Source organism: Chionomys nivalis, chromosome 10, assembly GCF_950005125.1.
Source record: "Chionomys nivalis chromosome 10, mChiNiv1.1, whole genome shotgun sequence".
In the NCBI taxonomy this organism is placed as follows: Eukaryota; Metazoa; Chordata; class Mammalia; order Rodentia; family Cricetidae; genus Chionomys; species Chionomys nivalis.
The window spans coordinates 39,006,767-39,030,098 of record NC_080095.1 but is presented as its reverse complement, the minus strand read 5'-3'; the positions used below and the strand labels follow the sequence as shown (position 1 = coordinate 39,030,098).

The 23,332-nt window shown below is 42.5% G+C and overlaps 1 protein-coding gene across 13 annotated transcripts in view; it reads left to right on the top strand.

Moving 5' to 3' along the window:
• Ttll5 (tubulin tyrosine ligase like 5) overlaps positions 1-23,332 on the top strand; it is a 258,328-nt gene that overhangs the window by 77,670 nt on the left and 157,326 nt on the right. For all 13 annotated transcript variants that reach the window (XM_057782738.1, XM_057782731.1, XM_057782729.1 and 10 more), the window contains 7 exons: positions 2,226-2,288; positions 7,003-7,041; positions 11,053-11,210; positions 12,093-12,399; positions 16,342-16,462; positions 19,063-19,209; positions 20,210-20,313. In XM_057782738.1, coding sequence (XP_057638721.1) covers positions 2,226-2,288; positions 7,003-7,041; positions 11,053-11,210; positions 12,093-12,399; positions 16,342-16,462; positions 19,063-19,209; positions 20,210-20,313 — 939 coding nt within the window. The remainder of the gene's footprint in view (positions 1-2,225; positions 2,289-7,002; positions 7,042-11,052; positions 11,211-12,092; positions 12,400-16,341; positions 16,463-19,062; positions 19,210-20,209; positions 20,314-23,332) is intronic.

The following is a 23,332-nucleotide window of genomic DNA, read 5'->3' as shown; positions in this document are numbered from 1 at the left end:
GTTCCTGGCTGTTTTGGAACTTGCTCTTTAGACCAGGCTGGCCTCCAACTCAGAGATCTACCTGTCTCTGCCTCCTGTTTTTTGGTTTTGGTTTTGGTTTTTTTCATCATTCTTTCTTTTTACTCATATCTGCCGTTTCTGAGCCCGTTGGTTGGCATTCCTTTAGTTTATAGCAGTGTTTCTAACCTTCTTAGTGTTTCCTCCTTAATACAGACATCCCAACCATAAAATTATTTTGTTACTCCTTCTTAACTCTAATTTGATATGTTTTGAATCTTAATGTAAATATTTGATATGCAGAATATCTGCTTTGCAACTCCTGTGAAAGGGTCTTTTGACCCTCAGTGGGGTCACAACCCACATGTTGATAAACACTGGCTTATGGGATATACTATTCTATGTGCAGTTACTTTGATTAGATGCTATACATTTTAAATGCTTTATCTTTGGTGTTTGTATTTCCTTGCCCACTTTAACTCCTATTAAAATTTTCTGTTGAGGCACTTGTGTTACTTGTAGATCAGCATGAACATTGTAATGGCAAAGTTAGGGTTCCTTCAATAGGAGCCCAGCATATATCTGCCTCAAAAGACACTTTTGGGGTGCCCATTGAAATGACCCAGCTTTCAAGAAGATCCCTGTGTTCTGGAAGCTGGAACTTAATTTTCAGCCCCCTCTAAACTGTGGTGGTATTTGAGTTACATTTAGTTTTGGTTGTTCTATATTCTGACCATTGCCTTTTGCTTACCTTCTGTCTGAGCAGATTGATGTGTACCCCAAAACTCATGGGACCCCTCATTATTTTGGGAATTTTTTTCTCTTGCATAGCCTGTCCCTCTTCAGTGCCTTGCAAGTCTAAGTACTTTTCTAGCTTTGATCAGTCAGGTCTTTTCATCTTAGAAGATGAGGTGGATGCTCTGGAGACTCCCTGCAGGAAGAAAGGCAGAGAAGTTGTAAGAATTCTGTTACTTCTCCCTAATAAGAATCACCCCCTGTGGTGGCACATGCCTTTAATACCAGCACTCAGGAGGAAGAGGCAGGGGATCTCTGTAAGTTTCAGGCCAGCGTGGTCTACAGAACAAGTTCCAGGACAGCCAGAGCTACACAGAGAAACCCTGTCTCAAAAGAAAAAAATAAATAAATAAACAACAACAACAAAAAAGAATCACCCCTTGTGCCACCATTTGTTTGACTGAAAAAAACAGTTGTTTCTGTATTTTGTACACTTTTCAGACTTTTGTGCCTATAGCAGTTATCCTCTTGTGTTTAGAAGCAGAATTGTTTCTTTCATTGTTTTTGAACATTTGCCAGACAGAAAGTGTGTATTCCATATAATTTTGCTCTTTTTATTAAGCATATTACCAAGATTCATATAGCTAGAGCTCATTCCCTTTGAATACCTTTCCCTTTAACCTGTATGTTGAAACAGCTATTTCACATTCTTCTGTTGATGGGCATTTGACTTCTTTCTGGTGTGTCACTGTCAAAGACGGCTATGCTGTTGGCATTCTTGAATGTGTCTTCTGGGTGTGCTGGGGGTGAATTGCATCATGCAGCTTTTCTGGAGTGAGTGTTCTTGGAGATAGCATGTGACATGTCTTTCAGGTCAGAGGAGGAAACCTGGAGACTCAAAGAGTGCTTCTGTCAAGGAAGGGTTTGTGTGACTGGGTGGACTTGTGCAGCCATTATGTTGGGAAGGTTTCCATTTAGAGGTAGAGGGTCCATGGGAGATGTGTGAGGAGAAAGCTCCTAGGAGCCGTCTGGCTGGTGTGGCAGAGTCACATTTAACAGCTGTGTGGGGAATAGCTGAATGAATTACTGACACAGATTTTCCAGTTTCTGAAAGTTTACAAGAAGAAATGCGTGCCCCCCACAGTGATGAGCACAGAAGCACTGAATGCTCCTCTTTTCTCTTGTCCTGTCTGTGCGTATGATTTCTTGGTTAGTTTGCTTTTTGCCTTTCAGTGTGACATTTTGAATGTAGTCTATCACCTCTGGTTAATCTACAAGATAATGTTGCCTTCTGTTTTCTAAGTCAAATCCTCTTCTTTATTCTTTGTTTTATTCTATTTATTCTTACTCTAATTGTTTATCATTTACTCTGAACAACCATCTCCTCATTTGGCACTTTAGAAGTAGTACATAAGCATTCTGTCAGTTTCGTGCTTGATTTCTGCCCTTTCCCACCTGCACTAAACTTAACAAATAATTTCTTTGTCCTGCAGGTCCTACCTCGAACACAAAACCTCCATGAACTATATGCTGGCAACACGCCTTTTCCAGGACAGGTAGGCATTTGCTCAGCTAAATGTCTAGAACTCGATTATAAGCTTAAGAGAAAACATATGTAAAAGCTTTATCCAAGTCTTCATGCAGGGCCTGGGGTAGAAAAGGCCTTTTACAAAACCCAGTGTATAGCTCACTTTCCAGCATGTGTTAACAGTTCTCAGCATTTTGTGATATTTGTAAAAACCCAAAATTAAGCCATAAAAGTCTTCTGAGCAGTCTTACTAGATGCCCCATTTCCCTTCTTTCTTTAAAAAGAAGATCCTTTTGCATGCTGTTTGTCCTCCATCCGTCTGTCCCTCCATCCCTCCCCTCCTTCCTTCCCTCCCTTCTTTCCTCCTTCCCTTCCTTTTTTTCCACTCCCTGTCTCCCCTTCCTCCTCTCCCCTTCCCTCCCTCCCCCCCTCCCTCCTTTCCTGCTTTCTGTAGAAAGGGTCTATTTTTGCTCACAGTTTGAGAGCCACTTCATCATGTCAGCGAAGCCACCCAGGCAGGAATATGGTGCAGTGGGTCACACAGCATCTGTAGCCAGAAAGCAGAGAGTGAGGAATGCTCTGGGCAGTTTTAAATGGTGTCATCATCTGATTTTCAAGCACAAAAGGGTTAGTGGATCAGAAGACGAGGAGGGTTCATAAATGGCAGCTGGTAAGCGCAGTACCAGGGGAGTTGGGAGCTGATGTTAGCAAAGGCTGGACTTGAGATGGCCCAGCTACCAGGGCCCGTGTACCCCTGTGGATGCTTATCATCCATGCAGAATAACCACACGGTACAACAGTTCAGCCCATTATTTTAATGAAGCACCTTAGTTGTGTGAAGAAACTCTCTCTAAGGATATGTCTTGTTTTCTGAGAAAGTCTTAAAATGGATATCCAGATTCCAGGCATCTCTTGCAATTTCTTGGTTATTACAGAAACTTGAATTGCACTTTCAAATCTGTGTATTTGTGCTAAGTAGTATTGAATAACCACTCGCATAGCATTTGATGACCTTGGATTTGCGTGGAAGACAGCCCTAGATCTTTGCATACAAACTGGAGTTTGGACTGAGAACTTTGCCAAGGTTTCTTTATCTGTGCAGGTCAGACTCTTCAGCAGGATGTGTCCTGCTGTGTCACTTGTCAGTGCTCTGACTTTGCACCACAGCTCAGTCCTGACTCTTTCAGTGGGAATAGCCTCCTTCCTCCCTCTTGGGACTCTCTATGGAATTTTACTGAAACATTTTGGCTATATTCTCCATTTTTAGTCTTTTCTGTGGTTTCTTTGAGACAGGCTCACCTTAGAACACAGGTTGATCTGGAGCTTCACTTGAACTCGTGGAGAGCCTGCCTCAACCTCCTACCCTCTGGAAGTAAGGTGTGAACCACCGTGCCTAGCTTCTTAAGAGTTCCTTAAACTTTGTCTTCTAGTCTCTAGCTCTGTTTATCATTTGTTGCGATCATAGGCAGGAGTTACTATATTTAGTACCTATTGGGGAAAGTTTTACTTTCATATCCCGGAACTATTTGTACTTTTGACTAGCTTTCATGTTTTATTCATGTATTTCTTTTCAAATCTTTTTGTCTTGATATCTTTTCAGCTTTTTGCACTATATAACGTTTCCATAATTCATTCTTTTCACCTAGAGAACTATTTTTTATTATCAATTAAAAAACAGTCAGCTGAAAAATAATCCTATCTTTTATCATCAAATATCTGCATGTAATTGGAGCGCTTTCATTGTCCAGGCATGCTTAGAAGTAATTCACCAGCTGCTTAAAATAGGCATCTGCACAGGTTTCCTTCCAATATCTGTTCTGCTTTAGAACTGACACGGACTCCATGCTTGACACTGGATCTTTTCCATCCTTCGAGTTTTCATGGGGGTGGGGGGAAGAAGGCACAGCAGGCCATTTGGAAACTACCAGCCTAGCCATATTTATGAAACATTTTGTTTGGAGTCAGAAATGTGATGTATACTATATGTGGATGGGCGTGGTATCATACACTTGGAGTCCTACACTTGGGAGGCTAAGGCAGGAGGATCAGGATTTTGAAGCCAGTGCTACATAGTGAGACTGTATCTCCAAAAACAGAAAAAAATATGTCTTATTCATTAGTAAAATATAGCAGTAACCTTGTCAGCCACCTAGGTTTCAGCCAGTGAGTGGTATTTATAGCATTTAAAATAGTTGTGATGGGAAGAAAGTGCAATTCTTTTCAAAGTGAGTTATTATAACCCATTATTATGCTGGGCATGGTAGCGCACACTTCAATCCCAGAACTCTGGAGGTAGAGGCAGGCGGATCTGGGTGAGTCTGAGGTCAGCCTGCTCTGCAGGCCAGATGGTATATATAGTGACACCTTGTCTTTAAAACAACAGAAATACATTATTGTGTATTTTCCTAAACTTGTATGGACAAAATGCTGCATTTAATTGAACTACATCATCCAACACAGCATATTTCTGTATTCTTTCTGTAGGTTTCAGCTAACAACTCTTGTTTATAAGCTTCTTAGAATTTTTTATTAGGAAAACAAATTTCCCTGTTTAGCAAAGAAATACTTTATGATTTATTCTTGGTGACCTTTTAAAGCTTCATCTCCAGGTTTATATACCAACCACAGCTCAATCGGGCCATATTTTCTTGCTTTTTCTTTCCTCCTTATCCTGACAGACCTCCCTTTGTTGTGATACCTTCCATCCATCCCTAAGTAGCTCTCACTGAGTCTTTCTTCCTCCAGGCAGCATTGCATTCCTGGGCTGGATTTAGAGTTCCTGTTTACTGACTTACTTTACCTGTTGGCCTTTGAGCTGCTGCTTTCTTGTGTTAGTCATTGTCAGCGCTCAAAACCTATCGTGTGGGAGAAAAATATGCTTTGAAAGAAATGATGTGTGTTCATTCTACATCCTCACATTTCACTGAATCCTTCCCTCAATCTGAATTGATATTTCCTTCACACATTAAACAGTTCTTGTCAATTTCAAACGGATTATTCACTCATCCCTTGTGGGTTGGGTGTGTCCACCTTGCACTCCTTCCACAGCTCTTCCCGTCTACTCGACCAGCTTTGACGGACAGTATCTTACCCAGTGTCCTGTTGTATGGCAATAGTCTTAACTCTGAATGCAAATTAGCAACTTGGGGTTCTTGTAAGTGACAGTTATACCCAAACCCATCCCTGGAGGGAAGTGGAGGTAGTTATTAAAATATGCCCTTGGGATTGTACTTAGAGGCCATGATTATAGATCCTTGGAGGTGACCATTGTCTGGGCTAAAAGTTAGTCATCCTGAGTTTTCTGACGCACTCACATCAGGACACTAACAGGGACAGGAAAGTATTATAGGAAAAGATAAACAAAACATCCTGGTGAAAATTTAACTCTTTCACTTGGTTTTCTGTAAATATTATCTATATTACTTTTGCCTTTTAAAAAAATACTACAGTTTATATACTATGTGTCTCCATTGACACTTTGGAGATGACAAAGTATTTGATTGAACAAGTTAATGGATTTAGAGTTGGCTTGGAAGTATGCACAGTAATGAAATGCCAGCATGGGAGCTTCATGGTGAGTGGTGTCTTGTGGTTGATACATTAACATTGCAATGATGTTTTAGTTTGGGTTTCTATTGCTATGAAGAGATACCATGACCAGAGCAACACTGATAAAGGAAACATCTAATTGGGGCTGACTTACAGTTTCAGTGATTTAGTCTATTATCATCCTAGTGGAACATGGCGGCATACAATCAGACATTGTGCTGGAGAAGGAGCTTGAGAGTTCTACATCTTGATCCACAGGCAGCAGCAGAAGAGATTGTGTACTGGTTGTAGCTTAAGCATATATGAGACCTTAAAGCCTGCCTCCACAATGACACACTTCCTCCAAGAAATCCACACCTACTCCAATAAGACCAAACCTCCAATAGTGCCACTCCCTAAGAGCCAAGCATTTAAACACAGGGTTCTATGGGGGTTATTCCTGTTCAAACCACCACAAATGATGATAAAATTGTGCTGAACTAAATATAGAAAGTCAGGCTGTGGAACACTTCCCACCCCAGTGTTAAGTGTGAAAATTGAATGAGAATGGTATGTTTTAAAAGGAAAAACAAAAGCCTGTTTAACATTTAGCTTAGGAACATTTCCCCCCCCCCTTTCACACACACACACACACACACACACAAACTGATTTGTTTCTTTAGTTGTGAAAAGCCTATTTTTGATGAATAGTCTTTGGAATCCCATGAGAACGGAACTTGGTTCCCTATTCTGAGATTGTTCAATGAAAGCAGAAAGTTCTGTAGCCAGATCTAAATCCTGAACTCCACTGTAGACCTTCGCAGCCCTGACCATGGGCAGAATATAGAAATATCATCTCCTGCTCATCTACAGGCACACATGCACACACACATGCATGCACACACACCACATACACATGCAAACACATGCATACACACACACATAGGAACATACATACACACACATGTGTATGCACATGACAGTGGGGGTAATTACTGCCTTCGCATTGTCATGGGGAATAATTAATGATTTGCTTTATGAGTAGATGGACAAATGTTACTACTCTCATTTTTCTCTGCAGGTTCTTTGCCTGTTCCCCATGTTAGATGTCGAGTCTACTGAAGAGTTTGTGAATGTGTTCCTTATGTGTGTGAACTCTGCAGTGAGTGGGTGGGTGGTGCTCTCTAACCCTGCTGTCCTTTCTACATCTGCAGGGGAAACCCAAGAAGAAGCTTGCTGACAGGAAGAACACGGTAACTAATTTTTCGAAGTTGACAAATTCCTTCCATGTGCATGATGCGCAGCCATGCATAGACCGAACATGCCTTATATAACTCTTTTCAGTTTGGCTCATCATGACTAGCAGCAATATGTAAATGCTTTCTATTGAAAAAGTATTCTGTGGCCACATATTATAAAAAAAAAGGTATAAGATTTAATTTATTAGAACCATATGTGCATCATTTTAACCAATAACGATAGATTTGTTGCATGGTGGGGTGAAAGACTCCAAGACCATTGCCATGCTAACTCGATGTTTATGTTGTGGCTTTGGTATACCTGAGGCATATGGCTGGCCCTGCTGGAAGTCAGCACACAGGTAGCTTTTCATTTGGGCAGAACAAAAAATAGCCAGAGGCAAGACCAACATGGCTTTGCCTCAGTCAAGACTGCAGCTGCCACAGAAACTTTTCATCCTCCACATATCTGCAGGTTCCAGAGATTTCAACTATTTCCATGTGCCTGGTCTGCGCTGTCCTCTTCAGAAGCAAAATAACAAGAAAGACAGTATAGCTACTTGCATCTCGCTTTGTTTTTCATTACGAGTAATTAAAACTTGGATTCTCATCCAGTAACTTAAGTTGTGTGTGTGTGTCTCTGTGTGTACGGTGTGGGTGGGTACCTTTGTCCTGGCACATGTGTGGAAGTCACGGAACACCTTTGCGGAGCTGCTTCCCTTCTTCCTCTTTACATGGCTGCTGGGGATCGAAGTCAGGTCGCCAGGCTTGTACAGCAAGTGCCTTTACCCACCACCCACACCCAAGCCTTTTTGAAGCATAAATTGAACTTTTAAGGACATCGTAATTGCCTTTTTAGGAAAAACTAAAATTAATTACTTGTAGCTTATTTCCAAATGAAAGTCAAAATTTGTTAAGTTTTCTATAACATTTAGTCAAGGAATAGGCTTCCTAGGTGTATTCCCCTCAATTTGGAAGTTAGAGAAAAGAAATTTTTAAAAAAATCATACAAAAAGAGCATTTAAAAGCTGAGTGTGGTGACTGGTACATGTAATCCTTATACAAAAAAAAAACTAACGTACGAGTGCTGTGGTGAGTTCACAACCAGCCTCAGCCTCAGCTACTTAGTTTTTAACTAGGCTAGGCTATAGTATAGAAACGCTTTTTCTAAAAACTAAAAGAAAAAAAATTGTTTCAAATGAATGGGCCTTAGTTTCCAATTTTTAGCTATCATTTCTTAATATTTATATGGATATTTTGGTGGTATAGGGGATTAAAGAGATAAAAACTGGACTATAGTACTATTTCCTGGAAAGAAGTTTTACTCGGTTTAAAAGAATTGAAATAATACCATCATATTCTTGGAAAATCTCAGTATTTGTGCTAGAAGCAACACATTTCTAAGTAATCTATGCATATCAAGAAGGATATCACAAAGGACATTAGAAAGTATATTGAAAGCATTAATAATAAAAATAAAGCATAAAATATGTGATTTTTTTTTCAATGAAAGTAGTGCCTTGAGGGATGTTTGTAGCTCTCTGTGCTTGCATTACAACCTGAGTGCTGAGGTAGGCATGGTGGATGTGCCCACAGTCCTGCTGCTGTGGGGGCTAAGGCAAAGGCTCATGACTTTAAAGTCAGCCTGGGCTACAGATAGCAAGACTGTGTCTCAGAAGAAGAAGAAAAGATGCAAGAAGCAAAGGGAAGACTCTGAGGACTGAAGTCACAGATCTGGAGTTCATCTTAAGAAACTATACAAAGCAGAGTCGAATAACTAAAAGTAAGTAGAATTGAGAAATTAAGAAAAAGTGTAAGACAGTTAAACCAAACAAACAGAAAATTAGCAAAAGGAAAAGGGCACTGAGGAGCAGCATGAGATAGAGGGGTGGCGTGAATGTAGGACCGACAGACACGAGATGGATGCTGTGGGGAGATGCTAGGAACCGTTACTGATAAAGATATTCTGTTATTCTTACAGCTTAGGAAAAGTGGACTGAACTCCTTGCTGAGGAGAGCATTGATGCAGACTGAACAGAGCTGAAGTAGAGATTCTGCATGGCACTGAATCTAGTCAGAGTATTGTTTTTTTTTTATAAAAGACTTCCTACAAAACAAGGTTTCCTGGTTTCAGTGGTCAGTAAGACACCCTGTCTCGAGGGAACAAGTCAGAGAGTAATAGAGGAAGACATACAGTCTTGTCTGTTGGTCTTTGCATGCACACATATGCACACACCTACCCATACAGGTACACATGTGTACATACACTGTGCATGCTACCCATACAGGAGGAGGAGGGGCAGGAACACAAGACATTCACAAAATACAATGTATCAGTGTACTTAGTAAAATTCTAAAAAACCATGCTTTAGCAGTGTAAATTGAAATATTTTTTATGCAGTAGACTTTAGTTCATGAACATAAACACTGGGCTTTAATTTAAAGATATAACTTTCACCCATTCAATTAAGGTGACCTAAAATACTAAGCTCAAACTAGGTTAAGATCGATCTATCTATCTATCTATCTATCTGGATTTTTTTTCAAGACAAAGTTTGTCTATGTTGCCTTGCCTGTCCTGGAACTCAACTTTGTAGATCAGGATGTCTTCTAACTCACAGACATCTACCTGTCTCTGCCTCCCAAGTACAGGGATTAAAGATGTGAACTACTATTTCTGGGCCCATGTTAAGCTTTTAGAAGATGTGTCTTTAGAAAGAAACATGCTAGCATGTAAGATAAAGATATCACATTTGACTACACAATTACCAAATTTGAGCACGTTAGATATTAGTGAATAAATGGCTTGAATGGTACTTTTTAATCAGGTATTAATTCATTATTTAATTGGCTAGATATATTTTCAGAGCTCTGCAGTTCAGTTTTTGGGTGTATGGTAATAGATAAGTTTGAACATTTCTTAGTTGTATTACTTGGGAACCTGAGGCAGAAGGATCCTGAGCCCAAAATTTGAGGTCAGCCTGGGTGTCATAGCGATATTGTCCACCAGAAAAGGGTGGTGAGATGGCTCAGAGGGCAAAGGCCCTGTGCTTTGTCCACTCCTTCTTTGGACCGGGTCCCACATCACTCACATCCCTAACTGTGATTTGTCTTCCTGACACCTGGCTTAGGCATTGCCAGCTCCCTTCCTTGTCGCACTCGTCATTCAGAAGCTGCTGGGATTGGGCCTTGTCTTCTCTCTGCCACCAGCTCATGTCTGTGCCTCTGACTCTTAGTTCCTGACTCTGCCCAAGACCTGGAGGGATCCTGCCCCTCTCCCATCTCTGTGGAGCTATACAGGTGCCAAAGAAGGTCAGGAGCCTTGGTGTGTCCTCAGGTTGTGGAACAATAGACTGAGCAGACTCTCACTTCCCTATGAGGCAAAGTCCCCCGTGTACCACGACCCTATTCTCGGATGTCATCTCTTCTCTTCCATTGCTTCTCTGCCAAATCTGCATGTATTAACTATTGTATAATTCAAAAGGATGTTTAAATACTAATGAGAAAATTGTAATTAGCTACAATAAAACACATTTTCTATCTCAAGTGTTAAAATCTTACTGCTATCTCCAGGTCCTTCTGAAGATACGAGGTTTGGATGGCACGTTATCGTCCCTGCAGTAGAGTACTAGCCGGTATTACTAGGTGTTCAAAGCTGTTTCAATGTCGTCGTCACATGTTTTTGTTCAGAACACTTAATAAATTCAGAAAAACCATTAATAAAGTCTTACTATTGACTGAAATACTCCCATTTACCTGTGCAACCCCTTTAGTGTTCATGAGGGTTTCCATGACAATCTGTTGTCCTTACAGATGCTCTCAAGGTTGGTCTTGGAATAAAGAAGAGGACTTTACTCTCTTATGTAGTCGAGGCTAGCCTCACACTTGCAGTATAGATGACTTTGAACTCAGGATCCTCCTGCCTCGATGTTGAGAGTGCAGGGGTCACAGGCATATGCCACCACGTACAGTTTAAGGAAGAATGCTTTCTGACCGGCCTGCCTGCTCTGTTGTGTTTCCCTGCAGGGTGAATACTGAAGGCGCACCAGAACTGAAGGTGGAGAGCATGAATTCCAAGGCCAAGCTGCATGCTGCTCTCTATGAGAGGAAGCTCCTGTCTCTGGAGGTGCGAAAACGTAGACGACGGAGTGGCAGATTGAGGGCAATGAGGCCAAAATACCCAGGTACCTGCCAGTGAGCATTGAACAAACGGAATGATCTGGGCCCTGGCAGAGCCAGTTAAGCAGTTTCTTCCATAATACCTAATGAGTCAGAACTTTCCTGATGACATGAGGTTAGTTTTCCTCTAGGTAATCTCTTCCCGTTCTGAAACTTAATTTTGAAAGGATTATAAATTTTGAAATGTCCAGTTCCTTAGTACTTGCTCTGAAAACTGTCCACAGTGAAGTGCATGTTTTGGCTCCTGCTCTCATTCCACCATCAAGGAAATACTTGAGACTTGAGGATAATGAGTGTCCAGATTAGTGGGGTTCTGAGCAGTGCTGCCCGCCAGTGATGATGACCTGAAATTGCCAGGTGGCCTGAGTATTTTAGATGGAATTTCTCACCCTGACTGTCTGCGCAGATCTGTTTCTAACTGACCCATAGATTGACACCCCCATGTTCCCTCCTTGGTAGAGCACCTGTGTCAGACAGCTCATTAGTCACTGAGGTTTAATTGATGAATTTTCAAAAGACAGGGTTCCTGTTCCAAGATAGCAGTACACATAGGCTTGAATGATCGTCCCCTGCTCTTGTGTCTCCATGAAGGGTACTTTTTTTTTAACCCCCTCTGACATGCTGAAGAGCACGCAGGCAAGGGCTTTTGTGCTAGGGATGCCTTCAGTAGTGAGAAAGCCATGGGCGTGATGAGATCTCTCAGCTCCAGTGATGATCACTGTTAGGGCTGCTGGGAATAGAAGGTGAGAGTGATGTGCTTGCTGCCAACTTTGTGTCTCGTTGCTAGTTTGACATAGAAATGGGTTTTGTTAAGATAAAAGGAAGGTGTTGGGAGAGAGGACATTTTAATCCTTTTTTCAGCAACATTAGTGATTCTTCGCATTTAGTGATTACCCAACCAGCTGAAATGAATATTAAAACTGAGACAGAAAGTGAAGAGGAGGAAGACGTTGGATTAGACAACGAAGACGAAGAGCAGGAAGCCTCCCAGGAGGAGTCTGCAGGGTCTCTTGCAGAAACTCAAGCCAAGTACACACCTTCGTTGACTGTTATAGTAGAAAATTCGCCCAGAGACAGTTCCATGAAAGTTGCCGAGTGGACTAATAAAGGTGATCAGTGCTGCAAAATTGAGACTCAAGAGCCAGACTCTAAATTTAATCTGATGCAGATTCTCCAGGATAATGGAAATCTAAGGTAGGTACCTTTGAGAGTGATGGTCGTCAAGCTGCTTATAGCTGACTTGTACTGAATACCAGGTGAATGTCAGTGGCTTCACAATTTCCTTTGGTAATCACAGAAGCCCTGTGAACTAATGATTGCTTAGACATTGCTACTATCACAGAAACGGAGGGTTGGAGAAGTAACTTGTCCGAGGTCGAGCTATAGTACAGCCCTGGGTTTCATAGGCCAAATAGATGCTTGGTTGGCATCAGTCTCTACGAGTGCAGAGTGACCGAGAGGAGGAACTCAAGCAGTTCAGGCTTAGCATGTGAGACCTTCCAGGAGCTGGGGTCTCACCCCCATAAGGACACGGAAAGCATCATGTGCAAGGGGGTCTTTGAACCAGTCCTTCCTAAGGTTTAGGAAGTGGCAGGTGAGTGCTGAGTAGGTAGACATGAGTGGCACACAAGTGGTGTAGTGGTCATTCCTGCAGTCCATCAGCAGGTATTGCTGCGCACCTGCCCAGTGCCGAGACTATGCTATGCCCTAGCGCATTGCTGTGGGGAGCAAGGCAGCCCTGGGGAACCTACAGTCTGCTGGGAAGATGGGCAGTAAGCAAAGAAACTTGGTACTCCAGACAGCAGAGAGTGCTCTGAAGATGGCAGTGGTGTGATGGTGGGGACGCAGGGTTACTATGACTGTGCTGGCCGTGCAGGAAGAGGTGATCTTTGCCATGAATGTGTGTGAGGAGTCAGTCCCGCCCTCTGCCAGGAGGCCAGCAGTTCCAGGCAGAGGAAAACGAGGGCCACGGAAATGGCACAAGCCTTTGTGTTCGGGAAGTGTCCGCCTGAGGGAATTGGAAAGGTCAGGAGGGGGTGCTAAGAACTCTTTGTCCCCAGCAGGCACTGTTAGATTGCCTAGGGGCTTTAGAGGAGCTGACTTTGGTTTCTGGGTGGTATTTAAGCCTCTATACAACAGTCAGACCTTGTTTCAGAAAGTAAATTAGGGAAGAAACTCAGGGTAGAAAGGGGACAGTTAGAATTGTCCAAATCTGGAAGATGAAGCTGTTGGTCGGCGATATTACAGGAATGAAGAGATGAAGATGGGCTTACGCTATTTGTGAGTAGGAGTGACAGACTAAAGCTCTGCATTGGCTAATGTGACCCCATCCGTAGGCAGAAAATACAAGAGTTATTTCTTGACAGAAGGTTCCAGCTTCTTTGTATGTAAGGAGGATGTACCCTGTTCTGTCCAGCAAAAGTACAGCTTAGAGGTCAAGCCTTACAGTGGACATTGCTGTCCGTTCAGATTAAGTGTGGATGGGGAGAAAAGGCACCCTGGGAAGATCAGTACAAAGACCAAGAGATTGGCTTCAGAGCAGGAGGGAGGCACACGGTCAGAGGCAGCAGGAGGGTATCAAGTCCGCAGAGTGCTTAAGACACCAGTGTTGTGGGAGGTCCTAAGGGGCCACTCGTGAAGTGAATTTGTGTGTGAGAAGCAGCTGTGAACGGAGGGAATCAGAAAGCAAGTGTCAAGTTACTGTTCCCTAGGGCTTGGCCGCAAAGGAAAGGTAAGAGCACGCCCCAGGGAGAGCTAGCTAAGAAAGGATGCTTTTCATTTTAAAGATAGCAATTCTGGAGCCTTCGTAGACTTCAGAGGAAGGAGTTGATGGCCAGAGGATTAAGACATAGAAATGGATGTATTGGCAGAAAAGGGCTCTAAAAGAAGGGTGGAAAGAGGCCAGTGGAGGGATGGCTCTTTTTCCAAGTCTTAAAGGATGGGCTGTGTGGCGAGCCATGAGGGAAGCCAAAGAGCGGAGAAGCTGAGTCGGCTATTCAGTGGCCTGTGCTCTCCTGAGGCCAGATCCTACGCTTTGCCAGAAGGTGCAGAAAGGTTTACATTTGGGAGGGTGCTGTGGAGAAAGAGAATAGTCGGTGAGTTCAGGTTGTGTGAACTCATTCCCAGTACTTGGGCTCTGGTCTTTGGATTGAGCTAGCTGATTGATTACGCGACTGAGGTCAAGTCAGAGAGTAGAGACCCTTTCCAGGCTTCAGTGTTCTCTCTCGAGCCAAGGTGCAGGTCAGACCAGGAGTTCTGAAACTGTTTCCTGACTTTGGGGGCAGAGGGTGTTAAAAAAATTGAAATTGGAAATGGAAGATGGAAGTATGTTCTGAGCTCCATTCCAGCAATAAAACCCTCCTTAGTGACTGTAGAAATGAGTAATTCTTAGTCAGTCTTAGGGGCTTCACTGTCCGTGAGGAAACAGAGCTTGCAGGATATTTTGCTGTCAGTCAGCAGACTCCAGACCGTTGCCCATTGTTCTGTGGGATGTTTCAGTGGTCCCCGGGAGCCTGGGTATGACCACAGCTAGGACTAGAGACAGCGTGCACTTGCTCCTTGTGTGATTTATCTCCTGAGGATCTGTTTAATAACGGTTTGATTTTTAGAACCTTCTTGGTTTGATACAAATCATGTCTGTCTTATACTTCTGTCCGGGTAGGAGGTGTGCTGATGACTGACGAATGCCTTTGAGTGGGTCTCAGGTTAGCTTTCCGGGGTCTTTTTAGGAAGGTTTATAGATGTGAAAAACTTAGTACTCTTATTTCATTTGAAACAAAATAAGGATTGAAATCTCAACTGGTTATCAGTATGAGGGCTCCAATGAATGCAGTTGGTTACTCGGCTACAGTTGGAAGAATCTGGAAAATGCTGTTGTTCTCTAGATGAGAATAGGAATGTCTTCGTTGGGAACATTTGGATGTTTAAATGCATTGTTTCAGATTCATACTGTACTCCCATAACTGTCCCTGTTAGTAATAAGATTGTAGCCTTATTTATAGCTAGGAACTCTTAGAGATGAAAACTCCAGAGCAAGCAGACACTCTGACCTGACTCCCCTGCGCTCCAGTCCTCCAAAACACACTCGGCCCTAGACCCTGTAGAATCTGCAGTCTGCTTGGGACAGATCCTTCATCTTGACCGTGCGGAACATGAGCAGACAGTGTTTAGTGATTACATGTGCGAGGATTGTGAACGGAATTTGTGTTGGGCCCTAATCTTAGCTGATGTAATTTTGGCTACAGTGTCAGGAGGCCAATCAGCTGAAGTAACCAAATCTTTCCTGAAAGAAAACAGATCTGCCACAGTTAGCTGCCGAAGTGAAAGTCGTCACTGTCTCTGGTCCCCTGGCTTTCCCACTGCAGCTTGAGGAGAGTCCTTGTCTGTACCCTAGACCAGCAGGCAGAAACCAGCTGTCACTAGGGTGCATTTCACCATCTTGAAGGCTATTTTCCCCACTGAATGTCTGGGTTCGTCCCTGCCTGTCAGGCCGTGTACACCGAGCTCTGCTAGACCGCATTCACTTGTTCAGTTCTGCGCTCCAGCCACTCCTGCCATGGAGTTGAGATGCATGACCTTAAAATTTGGGCTCAAAAGTTCCTTTGTAGGGTTCATCTAGTTTCTTCTTCAGACGCTTTTCCGTGATAGGAGTATTGGTTCTTATAACAAAATCCATATTTCTCTACTATCTGCTAAGTATGTCCTAAGGAACTTCCACCACCAGGCCCCTTTCCACCCGTGTCCCCACGACCACCAGGCCCTTTCCACCCGTGTCCCCTCGATCACCAGGCCCCTTTCTACCTGTGTCCCCTCGATCACCGAATACTCTGCAGTCTCCCAAGAAAGTTCTTAAAAATCAGAGAGGTAGAGGGGCAGGATAAAGAATTTTCAATTTTTGTGTATCCCCCTTTTATGCTAGTAATGAGAAATATTATCATGGTTTCTTACATTGGAAACAATTTGAAAGTTCATGTAGGGTTTGGAAGGGTTCTTTATTCAGTAGTGTCTACCTAACAGTTTTCATATTCTTAGCTATCCAAACAGAATGATCTTAAAGGTCAGTTGGAGAGAGGCAGGTATTTGGTGGGCAGGTTTGCCATTCTGTCTCATAACGATGTGCTGTTTTGGATCTTACAGCAAAGTGCAGGCCCGGCTGGCATTCTCTGCCTACCTTCAGCATGTGCAAGTCCGCCTGACGAAAGACAGTGGTGGTCAGACTCTCAGTCCCAGTTGGGCTGCCAAAGAGGATGAACAGATGGTGAGGTTCTGCTCGCTGGGACCTGTGACTTACCCCTTTTCTTCCTCTCCTTCTCTCCCTTTATCCCCAGCTCCGCATTATGTTCTGATAAAAGAATCACTGCGGGATGCTGTTAAAGGTCTAACCATGCAAGCCTGGTGACCCGAGAATTGACTCCACAGTTGTCCTCTGACCTACACAGGCATTCACCGTGTATGACACACACACACACACACACACACATACACACAGATGTTATACATGGCAAAGTTTGAAGGTTTCTCATGTTTTTATGTGATGTGAAGCAGATCTCTGAGGCCGTGTGCGTTATGCTGTGTAGAGGAGGCATCGGTTTACTCTGTTTTGAATTGGAAATTGATTGCTCATTGGATGTTAAGTCCTGCATGAAGCCTTTGAGAAGAAAAAAAAACCATTCTTCTGTCCTTAAACTGCTTTCCATTTCATTCTTTGAGGGAGGCATCGTTACCTCATTTTACAAATGAGGAAAAAAGGACCTAGAAAAGCCAGCGCTTTTGTTCTGTAGCTGGAATGTGGTAAAACTGGACCCAGAATGTCATTCTTGCCTTTACTTTGTTTCCTTTCTTTTCTGTCCTGAGGAGTCCCGTTAGCTTTTTGAGTCAGTACCTCTTTGTAAACTCTCCCAGGAAGTACTGTTCCTATGTCTACTTGTAGTTGTGTAAAATTTTTGGATTATTAGAATCAAACTTATGACAATTTTGACTATGTATTAGTGATTTGAACTCACCAAGGATTTAATATTCTGGATCACAATGACAGGGAGCATCAGGGTTTTTTGGTAAGATCAGAGCTTGTAGAGGAAGCCACAGCCTTTTAGTGCCCATCTTAAGCTACTAGCATTACCACAAGCAGAGGGATCTTCAACTCTGAGGAAGCTGGGTCCTTTGTCAGGGCTGACTTTAATTTTTAGTTCTCTTTATGAAAGGTGCATTTTAAAAAGCATAGTAGTTATCCCAGAAAGCAAATGATGAATTTAAAGTAGCCAGTGCAACCCAGAGATAAACCTTGTGTGTCATGAATAATCCTTCAGCCATCAGTGGAAAATGTTAGCACTACACTTTCCAAGTGGAAAATTGAGCCTGCCTTTTTCAGAGTCAGTTTGTCTGCTCCACTGAAAAATAATGTTTTTATATAGTAGCTTAAACCACGCTATAGTAAAGACATCAGAGAACTATAAAATACACCCCATCCCCCATTATAAGGCTGTAACATTTATGCTGGAGAAAATTGGAGGAGGGGGCAATGAACAAAAAAAAAAATCAAATGTAAAAAAATCACTTAGAAAGTAACCAATAAGCAAACAAAAAACAACCAAACTAACCCTCTTGTTGTTGACTGAGTATTCGCCCAAGATTTGGGGCCTTCTACAAGAATATACGAGATCATCACTGCAAAACTGAGTAAACATTGAGCTGCCCCGGCCATGGCTTTGTTTATGAAAAAGGCAGGTACACAGCTTCCTTCTGTGATCCAAGTCGAAAGCCTGGAGACCCGCCACATGAAAACAGTTTTCTATTTTATGGGCAGTAACCTCTTTGAGGTCTCTGGCTCCACGAAATCTCTCAGAAGCATCTGTGGTGTCATGAAATGACCTGACTAAGATCCTCTCCAGTTCAGAATCCTTTGTCTCCATCTTAAGTGAGGAATAGCCTTCCATTCTCTCAGTGACTGTCCCCTGGTGTTGCTTCCCACTCCTGGCTCTTAGAATTCCCTTATCCTTCGGAAGGAAGAACGGTTTGTCCATCAGTTTCTAGTTTCCTTCATAGCCACTTTCTAAGCAGTGGTTTCTACACTTCAGCTGTGTTCATTCCCCATGCTTCTTTCTATACCTTCCTCCACCCTCTTTATATGAAGTCTCTTGATGCCACCCCAGAGTCCAGATCCAGGGGCTGCCTCTAGCTTGTGATCATGTCTCACTCCGGGAGTGACTCTGGGAGACTTTGACATTTGACCCTTTTCTCCCTGACTTCTGTGGCATTGTTTTCTATTAGGTTTCTCTCTGTACATGAATTTTTTTTGTTTTGTTTTGTTACAGGGTCTTACTGTGTAGCCTAGGTTGGTCTCTAACTTGCCCTGGCATTATAGACATGTACCATTGTACCTGATCCTGTTTCTGCCCTCTCACCTTTGCTGAGTTCATCTGCTTCTGTGATTTTAGTTTGCATTGACCTTGAATGCTAACTTTCCTAAATGGATCTGTTTGAGCCTCTTTTTAGAAACAATGTCCACTCTTTAAGTTCTGATAGCTCTGCTTGTGTATATATACATGGTGGTATTTGTATTACTTGTGTATATATACATGGTGGTATTTGTATAACTACTGCCTTACTAAATAATTACTTGCATCTCTATTTGGTTTTTGGTTTTGATTGCCCACATACTGAGGGAAGAGAATATGGTCCTTTTGTTTTGTCTTTATGTAGTGTCCATAGCTAACGCTTGTAAAGCTGTGTGGTACACCTCTTCTCCCATCATCTTTTGTTGTCTTCCCACATCTTTTGTTAGAGCCCATCATTGCTTGTCTTCTCCATGTTTAGCACAATCCCTACTTTTGTTCCTCTCTTTCTCGTTACTTTATTTAGGAGCTAGTGGTTCGTTTCCTTAAGCGAGCATCAAGTAATCTCCAGCATTCATTAAGGATGGTGTTGCCCAGTCGGCGATTGGCACTTCTGGAGCGCAGAAGAATCCTTGCCCACCAACTAAGTGACTTTATCGTTGTGTACAACAAGGTAAGTTGTTTACCTGATGTCTTCAGTGTTGGTTCATCGTACCTGTTGGGAACAGGCCATCTGCTTTGTCCCGTTCTCTTGGTGGCACCATTCCCCGTCCAGCTGGGCTGAAAACTGCATATTTTGAGGGCCAATGGCTATACTTAATTCTTATAAAATTGCACCATTCTTTGCTCTCTAGTATACCTGAGAAAGATCCTAGTCTGTGTGCAACTGTAGCATAGTGTTGTGCCTGTAGACATTGGGGAGATGACCATTTAAGAGTGAACTGAAATTATGAATTTTATATGATGGCTTGCATTTCTATTTTGGAATAGTTAGATTTTCTTCTCTGAAACATTTGAAACAGGAATATGACTTCACACCTATAAGATACACTATTTAATTAGAATTTTTTTTCAAAATGTTTTGTATCTGAGGTTCTAGACCATTTTAAAAAGATACTATTTTGGGAGAAAAAGTATGTCCACTATGTAGGAGGAAAAGCTGAGTCCTGGAAACTGACACGGCTTTTCTGAAGTTACATGGAAAGGATAGTGGACTGCCGACACACTGAACCTGTAGCCACGATTACTTCAGGTCTGTTGAGAATCCTGTTTGTCTTACACAAGTAAAAACTCAGTCAGTTTGGAAACTGATACAAGAGACTCTTCCAAGACCAATCTTTCCTCTATGAATTGCAACAAAATATTGTGTGTCTGTTGTCCAGCAGCAATGTGAAGCTGCAATTATCATCCCAGATGTTACTATAAAAAGCTCTTGCTCTATGACCCATGTTAGCAGAAAGAAAAATATGATTAAAAATTACATTCTACCACCGTTACTTGGGAATTTCAAAACATTTCATGAAATGATGACCCAAGTAGTTTGTCAGATTTATAAGTAGTGGAAATACGGGAAGAAGGAAAGCCTCTCCTGCAAGGTGAGGAAAGCAGGGGAAAGCACATCTCTCGGGAGTCAGTTTGATCTTGTTGTTTTTCTCTGGGTTGGACACGGGTAGGAAACAGAACAAATGGCTGAAAAGAAATCAAAGAAGAAACTAGAAGAGGAGGAGGAAGATGGGGTGAACGCAGAAAGCTTTCAGGACTTCATTCGACAAGCAAGGTACAGAGCACTGCTGATGGATAGCCATGTCCTCCCATCTCCTGAACTGCCCACTGGATCAACCGCAACCCCTTGTTTCTGTTACGTGGATGGGAATAAACTCAGTCCCCAAAGGAGGGAACATTTCCTAGGTTTGGCCTCTCCATATCTTAGCCAGTTGTGTTGCTGTTGTCATGACTTCAGTTATCAAAACACTGCTGCTGGGTGTCTGGGCTGGAGTTCTAGACAGCCTTCAGCGCACAGCCCTGAGAGTATGAGAGCCTCTGGAAAGGGGAAGTTAGTGGCTTCTAGTGTTTGCTGGGTCCAGATTTATTCCCGACCTACTGATGCGGTGGAGACGACCAAATATTCCTACATAGAGTAGGGTGAGGACTGGCGGTTTCTCAACTCTGTGAGGGTCACGCCTAATTTATATAAAACAGAACAAGTTTTTCATGCTTAGGGTTGACCTTGAGAAACTGAAAATCTCTATGTTCAACTCTGTTGATGTAAGCCAGCCAGACCGTTTTACTCACTGACATTGTATTTCCAAAGGAAGAGATAATAAAAGCACTTAATTTTAACATTTGTAAAAAACTCAGAATGGAGGGTCTTTTTTAAATTAGAGAGTTGTCAGGCTAGAGAGTTGATTCAGGGGTTAAGAGCATTATCTGTTTTTGCAGAAGACCTGGGTTCTGTTCCCAGCACCTACATGGTGTCTCAGAACCATTCTTAACTCTAGTCCCAGGGGACCTGACATAAAATAATAAAATCTAAAAATATATATATTTTTTAAAATTAGAGAGCTGTGCAGAAACTACTAAACTAAAGGAAAAGCAATGATAAGCCCCTTTAATTAGGCTTCAGTAGTCCAAGGCACAGTGGGAGGATAACAGTAGAATATCAACATTCCGTTCTTTGTGAAGTTAAAGTAGGTAATGGCTTATCAGTCTCCAACACTGAGGTCCTTGGTTAATTCTTTGAACAGACTTCACTGTGGCCTCAGTGTCTTATGTTTTAGGTGTGCTACAAACACATATATCATTTTGTAGGGTTTCTAGTTGTATAATGCTCTTTTGTGGATTTTCTGAAGTCTTGAGAAAGCAGGTATATAAATAAAGCAGGAATCAGCTTTCCACATCAGCCTCATAAAAACAGCAAAAGCAAAAGAGGACAAGGTGGTTCAGTGGGTAAAGGTGCTCATGCCTAAGCCAGACAGAGACTTGAGTTCCATCCCCAGGACCCACGTGGTGGAAGGAAAAACACAGTTCCTGCAGGTTGTCCTCCACACCTCTTTGTGCATGTGCTCATCCACAAAGTAAATAAATAAATGTAAAAAGATTAAAAGCAGAAAAGGAAAAAAAGTAAATACCAAAAATAGATTTTTTTTTAAGTTCCTAAAATAGAAAAATAGAGAAAAAACCATATATATACTTTACTTTGTATAGTGTTCCTGCACGTATGTCCAGAAGAGGGCACCAGATCTCATTAGAGAGGATTGTGAGCCACAATGTGGTTGCTGGGAATTGAACTCAGGACCTCTGGAAGAACAGCCAGTGCTCTTAACCTCTGAGCCATCTCTTCAGCCCAAAACCTCACTTTTTTTTTTAAGAAAAAAAACATAACTGGATACTAAATGTAAACTATATATATACTCTTAACAGAGTGTTTAGGGTAAAAATATATTAGGTTATATTGTTGATTGTCATTTAAGGAGCAGTTCCTGGGAACTGTGTGGCAGCGTAGGGTCCTTTACTAAATTAGGACGAGCACACAGACTCCTTGAATAGGCTGACAAGTTCAATTGCCTGCAGGAAGGAGGCAGGAAGATCTAAGGACGAAGTGGGCAAAGGATAAGACAGGTGCAGAGTTGCTTGTGGTTGGGCCAGCTATCCCCTGCCTTCCAGTACTCTGAGAGCGCCAAATAAAACACTGCCAGAGAGAAGCAGGGCCCATTACAGCCCCAGCTGGAGGTATCTGCCAGTTAACGCTATTTATCTTGTGCTTCTCTTCTGCTTGGGGACCTGAGTGTTTATGGAGATCCATAGAGGTGCTTTCCTGGGTTCTCATTGGTGTGTCCTGAAGACGGCAGGTGGATTGCCTCACTTCCTTAAAGGCTGCCTATGAGAAATAATACCAAGCTCCAGAGATGAGAAAGTGGCTACAAAAAGTGGTTGTCCGTGTTGAAAATTCCTGCGTTACTGCTTCAGAGCCCACACATGCTGTGTTTGCTGGGAGCCTGCTCAGACCCTCCTCTGTTTTCTAATACTCTAGACTCTGTTGCCACTCATAACATGGCATTTCAGTAACTCAAAGTGCCCATCTAGTTCTATCTCATTCAATGTTCAGATGGTTAAAGATCCCGTCTGTGGCCACACTAGGTCTCCTTATTTCTGACAGAGCCAATAAAAATGACTTGTGGCCCCTTGAGTGAAAATAGCTCAGTTATCTGGAAGCAGGGTAGATACACTGCCAACTGCAGCCAGATGAGAGCGGCACTCTGTGGCTAGAAATAGTCTTTTTTACATATTTTATTTTTTAATGGTACACACCTCTCCGTGTCTCTCATTCTCTCCCTCCACTCCCCCCCCCCCCCGCCTTGTGTGTGTAAGCTGATGAGGGGAGTATTGTACAAAAATAGGTTGTTGGTAAGCTTTGACCTAATCTGTGGTTTCAATTTCTTACCAAGAGTGTGCTTACCCAGTAAAATTTTGTGCAGGTGACTAAGTACTTGAAATGTGTGAGGTGTGACTCTGGCAAAGAATAGTCTAATTTTATCTCATTCAGCTAAGTCTACATAGCTCCGTGTAACTAGAGTGGCTGCTGAATCAGGTAGTGCAGGTCTAGAAATTCTCTGGGGGTTAATAAAGATTTATCATGGTCCACACTTTCCCAATTGCTTTCGTTTTAAACTATTAATGAGGAGCTTTTGCCTTACGTGTCTCACTTTCCCTTCTCTTCTTACTGTTTCCCTAATAAAATGTCAAAAGATTTTCCAGAGTAGCTTCCTGTGCTGACCGAACTCTCTTCTTCATTTCAG